At 44.5% G+C, this 9,474-nt stretch overlaps 3 protein-coding genes across 3 annotated transcripts; 1 reads left to right on the top strand and 2 right to left on the bottom strand.

The window, feature by feature from the left end:
• Positions 1 to 419: 419 nt before the first annotated feature.
• On the bottom strand, positions 420 to 3,067 carry rnasekb (ribonuclease, RNase K b). The gene is made up of 3 exons (XM_083889120.1): positions 2,835 to 3,067; positions 2,251 to 2,333; positions 420 to 825 (listed from the first exon to the last, which is right to left on the bottom strand). The coding sequence occupies exons 1-3, from the start codon at positions 2,910 to 2,912 to the stop codon at positions 681 to 683; spliced, it is 306 nt and encodes a 101-aa protein (XP_083745246.1). The 5' UTR covers positions 2,913 to 3,067; the 3' UTR covers positions 420 to 680.
• A 148-nt stretch (positions 3,068 to 3,215) lies between these two features.
• bacc1 (BPTF associated chromatin complex component 1) lies at positions 3,216 to 6,884 on the top strand. The gene is made up of 6 exons (XM_083890044.1): positions 3,216 to 3,718; positions 4,573 to 4,667; positions 5,071 to 5,172; positions 5,259 to 5,488; positions 5,573 to 5,677; positions 6,494 to 6,884. Exons 1-6 carry the CDS (start codon positions 3,698 to 3,700, stop codon positions 6,556 to 6,558), a joined length of 618 nt encoding a protein of 205 aa, XP_083746170.1. The 5' UTR covers positions 3,216 to 3,697; the 3' UTR covers positions 6,559 to 6,884.
• Positions 6,885 to 7,485: 601 nt separating this feature from the next.
• On the bottom strand, positions 7,486 to 8,439 carry LOC310927403 (odorant receptor 131-2-like; the record flags this gene model as incomplete). The annotated part of the gene is made up of 1 exon (XM_083889697.1): positions 7,486 to 8,439. One exon carries the CDS (start codon positions 8,437 to 8,439, stop codon positions 7,486 to 7,488), a length of 954 nt encoding a protein of 317 aa, XP_083745823.1.
• Positions 8,440 to 9,474: the final 1,035 nt, after the last annotated feature.

The following is a 9,474-nucleotide window of genomic DNA, read 5'->3' on the forward strand; positions in this document are numbered from 1 at the left end:
CCCATTATAATCCCGTGAAAACGACTCCTGCTCACGTTGCATTTGATATAATCTGATTATGTACGTAGTTTTATACGAAAAAAACGTAAAGAAATGTCTAAAATAATGACAAAAATGTTATATGATCACGATTTGTAATATGTGTTTGATATAAATTTAAATTAATGTAAACTGATTAATTAAAATGTTTTCTATTAACGATTGTATTTATATAATTTGCTAGAATTTAGTACAATTTTACATAAAATAATCGGGTTTAATATAAACTCGAGGTCAGGATTTATTTGTAATCTGAATACGGTTAAATTTAAGTAATCCGATGACGCAAACAGGATAATCTGACTCACATGTCAACGTCAACACTGGACTTAATCTGATTATCGTACTGTCCGAAAGAAAACGACATGGCTCGATTTTATTCGTACACTTTATTGCAGCCGTTTCTCGTCTTTCATTTACGACACAAACATCAGTTCACGTTAAAAACACCAGGGGGAGCAGTCAACAAAAACAAAACCATCAATTTACAACGTTTTTGTTTACTTTCACGGATTTGTTTCCAGGAGGAATGATGTCACACGTTCACACAACAACAACAACAAACAAAAACAAAACACAAGGAAGTTTTTCCGTCACAAAATAAATTAACTGCGGCGACGTCAGGTCAAAGGTCACGGCCTCTATGTGACCATGTACTCCTGACGTTTGTTGAGTCGAACCTGACAGAGCGAGACAGCGCCCACGGCCACGTAGACGGCGGCAGCGATGAAGCAGTTGATGCCGACCTGAGTGTAGAGACCGTAGATGTTCGACGGCGGATTTTTACTGAAAACAGGAAGAGAATAAAAACACGTTTGAGATGCAAAAATACAACAACAACAACGATAAAAGCTAGCTCCATGCAGTGAAATATCGCGATAAATCACTTTCTCTTTAGCGTACATTTTTAAGGAACAAAACAACTTTTGTGGATTAAAATTTAAAAAAATACGTTGATGTTTCAGTCCACTAAATGGTGCCAAGTGCTCACTCGCATGACAGCTGCTGTGTGAGGATATATCGCAAGATATGATTGCGACTTAAATGTTGTGGTATCGAATTGCAACGTGATACTATCGTATTGTGACTTAAATATCACGATACTATAGTATTGCAACTTCACTATCGTGATAATAACATTGCGACATATCGTACTGCAACTTAAATACCGTGATTATATCGCACTGCGACTTAAATATTGTGATTATATCGCACTGTGACTTAAATATTGTGATTATATCGCACTGTGAGTTAAATATCGTGATTATTTTTTTCCCTTTATAAACGGAAATCCGATTTTTTCAGCCTGAAAATTAGCCTCACGTGAATCATACATCGGGGTTAAAAGATTGTTACTATAAGTTTTTCGTGCCGCGGCACCGGAGTGTCGTTTAGCATTAACCTACAGTGTAACTGGAGCGGTCTGTTTATTGAAGGAAAAGAGCAGTGCTCCAAATAACCAGCGTACCTGTGTACTGCGTATGTGTGCCTCTGTTTTTAAAGTTTAGCGTTACTTTAGAGACTCATTTTAACAATCGGGGAGTCACGTAAACATGACGTCACGTGCGTCTTTTTCAGTTGCCATGGAAACGCGTCATACGTTAACGCCGTATAGTGCCCAGCAACACTATATATTATAAATAATTTTTTTATAATTTTTTTGTTATGTAATATTCATGAAACATTTAGGTAACCAGTAGGGCTGCAAGGTTTTTAACTTTTTAAAACGACTTCTTGTTTCCTAAAGCAAACCCTCCCCAATCCCAGATCTACTGAATCAGCTGAACACAGTGTTTGTTGTCTACCATTTCACCACTAGATGTCACTGAAATGAACCTTCATTGCTTCATTTGAACATCACTAGTGATTATATTGCACTTTAATATCATGATTATATCATACTGTGACTAAAATACCGTGATTATATCGCACTTTAATATCATGATTATATCGCACTGTGAGTTAAATATCGTGATTATATCGTACTGCGACTTAAATATCGTGATTATATCGTGATATCATATCATATCTCACTCCTATTTAAAACCGTAGACATGTTGCTAACGCACAAAATGCTACGTAGAGCTTTCTTATTGATTGATATTGTTGTCACTCCAACTTCCGACATAAATGCACGGAATGCCGACTCAACATCATTCTTGAAGACCAGTTTAATTAATCCCAGGATTAAACGGGATTGCGAGCACTCACTCGTTCCGAATGTCGTCCTCGGTGAACGGCACGTCCTCGATCAGCACGGCCGACTTGGCGCTGAAGAAGATTCCCAGCATTCCCTGCAACACAAGAACAGCCCAGATTAAAATGGGATTAAACCGAGAAGAAAAAAAACACCTTTAAAGTCACAGCGGTTTGTGGAAAAACAACCACTTCCTGTTCTGACATCACATGACACTGACAGGTCACATGACTCACGTGCAGCTGCTTCGCCGTCTGATCGTTTTAAATCCATCGTAAACTGAAACCAACAAATATCGAACACTCACTCATTACACTAAATATAGTTATCGCTAAAAACGATCGATCGACTTATCGCAGCGCTGGTATCGATCGCTGATGTCGTTTCCGGCCTCGGGCTCCGTCTATTCACCGGAAACCACTGCGATTTCTCGCCCTTTCCTCGCGTTAACGTTATTTATTTGAAACGAAATCAACAACCGCAAACCACGTCGGTTTTTACGCGACGATAACAACAACAATATTGTTTAAAAAAAACACACATTTACGCGACATTAGCTCCGTCTCTCCAGGTGTTAGTCGTCGGTCGCGGCTCTTACCAACATAATGACCCCCCAGATGCTGATGACGATCCCGCAGGCCGCCATCTTAGGCCCGCAGAACAGCAGCGACGGCATGTCGGTGTTCGGCACAGTCACTGCGCGGTGTTTTTATCTCGATTCGCTGGGAAAGAAGACGAAGAACAGCGAGCGTGGAAGGAAGCAGAGCCGCGGGGTCAGCTGATCCTCATCCGTCGTCCGGTTCCACTCGGAGGAACTCGGCGGTTGTCGGGAGCCGCAGCTAGGTCGTCCAATCAGAGAGCGTGAAACGTCAAGCCCCGCCCTTTCCGCTGACACTCGCCAGTCTTGTTGTGATGGGAAGTCCAGCGCTTTTCAAAGATTCGTTTGTTTCGGCTCGGCTTCCGATTTTAGCCTTATTAAGCAATAATGAACATTGAAGCCGTTTTTTAATCGGTGTTTGCATAAAAACGATCTTATCTGTCGGCAGAAGATTCGGCTCTCCCTCACGGGACTCGGCTCTTCTCGGTTCACTTCAAAGAATCTGAGAACCGGTTCGTTCGCGAACGACACACCACTACTGTCTCGCTCGGCTTCCAAACTCACTCAGAGCCTCCTTCCTCTCGTTCGTCTTCATTGTACGATATTTACGATATTTCCCCCAAAAACCGCGAAGGCAATTAAGCGTCCACGAAACGACGCGTGTGTTTTTTTTGTTAAACTAGCACTCTGTTCGCTCTGAAGTCTTCAATTCTCAATGGAAGCGGCTAACCGCAGCTAGCCAGCTAACGTTATAGAGGCTAACTGTGGCTAGCGGCTAGCTGTGCACGTTCGCGTTGTTTTGACTGAGAAGGAGAGTTCAAGAAAGAACGTTTAAAAAAAAAAAACCTCACTACGTCACTGAGATGACGTCAGCGTCCGCTAAGGTGAGTTTCAGTTTGCACCAAACTCCATCAAGAAATCAATGTAACGCTCAACTCATTGTTTTGAAGGCGAACTCGGTTCAAGTGGATTGTTTTCACTTTTGTACGTCATCTAAATGATGTAGAGGTGAATTCGGCCTGATGAGTTTGTGGATCAAAATAAATCATTATAATAATAATTGAAGTTATTTTGTATGTGTTGGTCGCTGTCAGTCTTTGCTCTCAAACTTATTTGCAGTAATAAAACAATAATAATAAGTGTTTTTGTGTGGACCAGGAGCTGCTGGTCTACTGCTGCCTCGTGTGGTCACTTTGTGTCACTGAAATGAGTCTAAATGAAATATTTCAAAAGCCGAATTTGACAAAATAGGACATTTGAAGTTAGTGATGGAGGCAGCAGTGGATCAACAACTCCTGTGAACGCCTGTGTCTCTGTGATGTTAAAATCCCTGGTTTTCTCAATGGGGTTTGGTGTGGAAGAAAAACCTCAGTTTTCCTGTTGGAAAAGTCTGTCTAACAGTGAGATAAAGACGTGAACTCGTTCTGAAGATGTCATAGACTTAAATTGATGTCGATTTTATTTGGTAAGGGCTTTGTTAAGAAAATCTGTTTTTGCTGAAGTTTATAAACCACTCACTCTCCCACACCAAACCCCATAGAGAAAACTGGTGATTTTAACATCACAGCACACAGGAGTTGTTGATCCACTGCTGCCTCCATCACTAACTCCAAATGTCTTATTTTAGTGAATTCGTCTTAACTCAGTGACACAAAGTGACCACACGAGGCAGCAGTAACGATGGCGGTGTGTTTCCGTGGCAACAGAAATCGCACTAACTTGACATTGTTCTCTGCAGGTGGGCGAGATTTTCTCTGCGGCCGGAGCTGCGTTCACGAAACTGGGAGAGCTGACAATGCAGCTCCACCCGGTGTCCGACTCCAGTCCTGCAGGGTGAGACGCTTTACGTGCAGTCGTGTTACGCATCACGATAAATGTCACAAATTTTCACGAGTGATTTACTCTGATTTGCCGCGACCTCGTGATTTATGCTTTCTTACGGTTTAACTCGTTAACGCTGATTTTTATTTTTTCCGTCCTCAGTGACGTGTTTTTAGTAACGTTAGTATGTTTTATCGTGTTTTTGTACAGTTAGCATGTTTCATCGTGTTTTTTTAACGTTAGCATGTTTTATCGTGTTTTTGTAACATTAGCATTTTTTATCGTGTTTTTGTAACGTTAGCATGTTTTATCGTGTTTTTGTAACGCTATCATGTTTTATCGTGTTTTCGTAACGTTAGCATGTTTTATCGTGTTTTCATAAAGTTAGCATGTTTTATCGTGTTTTTTTTTTCAGAGCCAAATGGACGGAGACGGAGATCGAGATGTTGCGTTTGGCCGTGCGACGCTTTGGAGACGACCTGAACAACATCAGCACGGTGATCAAAGAGAGGACGGTGTAAGTTCACGCCTTAGAACCAGGTCTTTACGATCTCTGTGTGTATGAATCGCTCTGATTGGTCGATGGACCGCTGTGTTGTGCAGAGCTCAGATTAAGAGCACGGTCAAGAGGAAGTTGTACGAGGACAGCCGAGTCCCCATTTCCTCCGAATCGCCCAAGAAGAGCGTCAAGAAGTCGTCCGTCGCCGCGACGCCGGTGCCCCCCGCCTCGGCGCCTGCCATGATGGCCGCGCCGCCCCCGCAGGTTGTCGTGGCGACGGGTATGCAGAGCGCGCCCTCGCTGGCCCCGCCCCTCAAGAAGGGGAAGACCGCAGGTGAGAAACAAACGACAGGAAGTCACTCGGGTGTTTAAAGGCGTCGCTGACTCATCTCCGCCTCTTGCTCCGCCCCTCCCTCAGATGTGACGCTGAGCGCACTGAACGACTCTGACGTGAACAGCGACCTCGTCGACATCGAAGGACTCGGCGACGGCTCGTCCAATAAGAAGCTCAACTTTGACCAAGGTGAGTGCGAGAGGAACAGAGGCACGGAGCGCCCTGCTGACAGCCAGCAACAGTGAGAACATGGCAGCCAACTTAAGAAATAAAATCTCACTTTTGAGACAAAACACACTCACTCTCCCACACCAAACCCCATAGAGAAAATCAGTGATTTCAGCTCACGGGGACACAGGAGCTGCTGGTCTACTGCTGCCTCGTGTGGTCACTTTGTGTCACTAAATATTTTAAAAGCCGAATTTGACAAAATAAGACATTGTAAGTTAGTGATGGAGGCAGCAGTGGATCAATAACTCCTGTAAACTCATGTGTGCTGTGATGTTAAAATCACTGGTTTTCTCTATGGACTTTGGTGTGGAAGAAAACCTCAGTTTTCCTGTTGGAAAAGTCTGTCTAACAGTGAAATAAAGACGTATACACGTTCTTAAGATGTCGTAGACTTGAATAGATGTCGATTTTATTCGCCTCTAAACAAGTACCTTGTTTAGTACCTTGTTTAGAGGCTCACTTTCCTTTACCAAACCCCATAGAGAAAATCAGTGATTTTAACATCACAGCACACAGGAGTTCACAGGAGTTGTTGATCCACTGCTGCCTATATCGGTAAATTTAAACGTCTTATTTTAGTGAATTGGGCTTTTCAAATATTTAATTTAGACTTAACTCAGTGACACAACGTGACCACATGAGGCAGCAGTAGACCAGCAGCTCCTGTGTCCCTGTGAGCTAAAATCACTGATTTTCTCTATGGGCTTTGGTGTGGGAGAGTGAGTGATAAAAATAAAGACGTGAACCTGATCTTGTTTTCTGTCGTTTTTTCAGAGAGCCTGAACTTGGACTCCAGCCTCATCATGAACTCCAGTGACCTCCCGCTTCTCTCCCGCTGACCTTTGACCTCGCAGAGAAATGAGTGAGAGTCTCCAGCTCTTATTTTTTTAACAGTTTGACGTCGGCGTCAAAGTTTTAAAGGATTTTTTTTTTGTAAAAAAAAGCAAAACATTTCCACGTCATTTTTGCTTTTTGACGTCCCGGAGAAACTCGCGATCTGAGCGTAAACAAAATCAATTTTCGCTGCTTTGAGGGAAGTAAAAAAAAACGTAAACGGAACGTTGTTTACAAACAAGTTTTGACTGAAACTCATTGAGAAAAAAACACATTCATGTTTATTTAAAAAGTTTGATCAATACAAATATTGAATATTGACAACAGTGGAAAAAACACCAGTCGAGAATCAGACGTGTAAAAAAACAATAAAAACATGAAAAACTCAATTATATTCTGGTTTTTTTACGATGGAAAGATCAGAGTGAAAAAAAGAAATGACTTTTAACTGTAAATAAATATTGAAATCACTGGTTTTCTCTATGGGGTTTGGTGTGGGAGGTTTTCCTGTTGGAAAAGTCTGTCTAACAGTGAGATAAAGACGTGAAAGCGTTCTAAAGATATTGTAGACTTAAACTGACATAGATTTTATTTGGCAAGTACTTTGTTTAGAGGCCAAAATCTGTTTTTCCTGAAGGTTATAAACCACTCACTCTCCCACACCAAACCCCATAGAGAAAATCACTGATTTTAGCTGGCAGACACACAGGAGCTGGTCCTCGTGTGGTCACTTTGTGTCACTGAGTTTAGTCGAAATTAAATATTTTCAAAGCTGAATTCACTAAAATTAGACATTTGAGGCGAGTGATGGAGGCAGAAGTGGAGCAACAACTCCTGTGAACTCCTGTGTGCTGTGATGTTACAATCACTGGTTTTCTCTATAGGCTTTGGTGAAGGAGGAAAGCTTCAGTTTCACAGTGAGATGAAGCCGTTCAGGCTGAGCTGTGGACCTTCTTGAAGCAGCAGCAGCAGCAGAGGTGTTGCAGGAGCACCGGTCTGATGGCCTGGTCCCTGAGTCCGTAGATGAGCGCGCTCAGACATCGCGGCAGCAGGATGACGAACACGTACAGCGCGTTCAGGATCCGCACCAGAGCCGCCACCGTCACCGCTCTGGAGACGGCGAGGACGAGCGAGTTGTGCAGCGTGGACGAGAGGCTGAGGCCGAGCTGGACCAGGTGCAGCAGCAGCGTGTTGCCTGCCCTGCGCGCCGAGGCGCCGTCCGCAGCCGACGCCGACCTGGCCGCGATCGACACGCCGACATAGGACAAGGTGATGGCCGCGGTCGCCGACGCGAACAGGACGCACGCGTAGGCTCGGTCGTAGGCGGCGGACGATGGGCCCAGGAACATGACCATGGTCCCGCAGAACGTCGTCATCTGCAGAGAGTCCAGGTCCTTGAAGGGAAACTCCAGCAGCAGGAGGACGCGCGTCGCCGTGTTCAGCGAGCACACGGTCCACACCACCGCCACGGCTGCCGCCGTGTTCCTGCCCGTGACCACGGCGGCGTGTCTCAGCGGGAAGCACACGGCCACGTACCTCTCCAGCGACATGGCCACCAGCGTGAGCGGCGACACCTCGTTGGTGAGGTTGGCGACCATGACGGCGAGTCCGCACGCGGGGTACGTGAGTGCAACGCGGCACGACGACAGCAGGTACAGGACTTGGCTCAGCGACATCTGCAGCGTGTCGGCCAGCAGCAGGTTGTAGAGCAGCGCGTAACGCGGCGCCTCGCGGAACACCCGCCTGCTCTGCAGCGTCCGCAGTGCGGCCACGTTGACGAAGAAGAAGACGCCGCAGGACGCCGTGGTCAGCGTGGACAGCAGCGCCCGCTCCGTCGGGTCCAGTCCGGTCGAGACGTTTGTCCTCGCCTGAGTTTCAGCCGACATTTCAGAGCAAAGAGGCGACGACGCAAAGAGAAGACATGATCTCTGCTGCTGTTTCTGCTGCTGCTCGTCTTCATGTGAGCGCCTCGTTCTGCTTCACTCTGTTATCATCAAACCTCGTCGCATGACCACGGTCACATGGTCTGTTCCTGCTCAGCACTGATCCACCGTTTCCCCGCCCACCATCAGTGTGAGAAAGAAACATTGGATAACTGTCTTAGTTTGACTTTTAACAAACACGCAAGTCGGACTGAATCTGGACTTTTACGTTAGTCGGACTGAATCTGGACTTTTACGTTAGTCGGACTGAATCTGGACTTTAACGTCAGTCGGACTGAATCTGGACTTTTAACATACATTAGTCGGACTAAATCTGGAATTTTACGTTAGTCGTACTGAATCTGGACTTTTAACATACATTAGTCGGACTGAATCTGGACTTTTACGTCAGTCGGACTGAATCTGGACTTTTAACATACATTAGTCGGACTGAATCTGGACTTTTACGTTAGTTGGACTGAATCTGGACTTTTACGTTAGTCGTACTGAATCTGGACCTTTACCTTAGTCGGACTGAATCTGGACTTTTACGTTAGTCGCAATGAATCTGGACTTTAAACATACGTTAGTTGAACTGAATCTGGACCTTTACCTTAGTCGGACTGAATCTGGACTTTAAACATACGTTAGTGGGACTGAATCTGGACCTTTACCTTAGTCGGACTGAATCTGGACTTTAAACATACGTTAGTTGAACTGAATCTGGACCTTTACCTGAGTCGGACTGAATCTGGACTTTTACGTTAGTCGCAATGAATCTGGACTTTTAACATACGTTAGTTGAACTGAATCTAGACTTTTACGTCAGTCAGACTGAATCTGGACTTTTACGTCAGTCGGACTGAATCTGGACTTTTACGAGAACCGAGTGTTCTGAACAGGGCTGTTTCTGTTTTTTAACATAATTTAACTTAAACTTATACCTGAATTTAAACCCATGACAAATGATTAAAAACATAGACGGAGACGATGATTTCT

This window comes from Microchirus variegatus (assembly GCF_963457635.1).
Source record: "Microchirus variegatus genome assembly, chromosome: 5".
Taxonomy (NCBI): Eukaryota; Metazoa; Chordata; class Actinopteri; order Pleuronectiformes; family Soleidae; genus Microchirus; species Microchirus variegatus.

Excerpts from the sequence above, each read along its gene's own strand:
- rnasekb (XM_083889120.1), bottom strand. The coding sequence starts at position 2,912 with ATGCCGTCGCTGCTGTTCTGCGGGCCTAAGATGGCGGCCTGCGGGATC. Across the intron at positions 2,334-2,834 it reads TCTGGGGGGTCATTATGTTG|GGAATGCTGGGAATCTTCTT; the intron begins GTAAGAGCCGCG and ends CTTGTGTTGCAG. Across the intron at positions 826-2,250 it reads GAGGACGACATTCGGAACGA|TAAAAATCCGCCGTCGAACA; the intron begins GTGAGTGCTCGC and ends TCCTGTTTTCAG.
- bacc1 (XM_083890044.1), top strand. The coding sequence starts at position 3,698 with ATGACGTCAGCGTCCGCTAAG. Across the intron at positions 5,489-5,572 it reads CAAGAAGGGGAAGACCGCAG|ATGTGACGCTGAGCGCACTG; the intron begins GTGAGAAACAAA and ends CCCCTCCCTCAG. Across the intron at positions 5,678-6,493 it reads GAAGCTCAACTTTGACCAAG|AGAGCCTGAACTTGGACTCC; the intron begins GTGAGTGCGAGA and ends TCGTTTTTTCAG.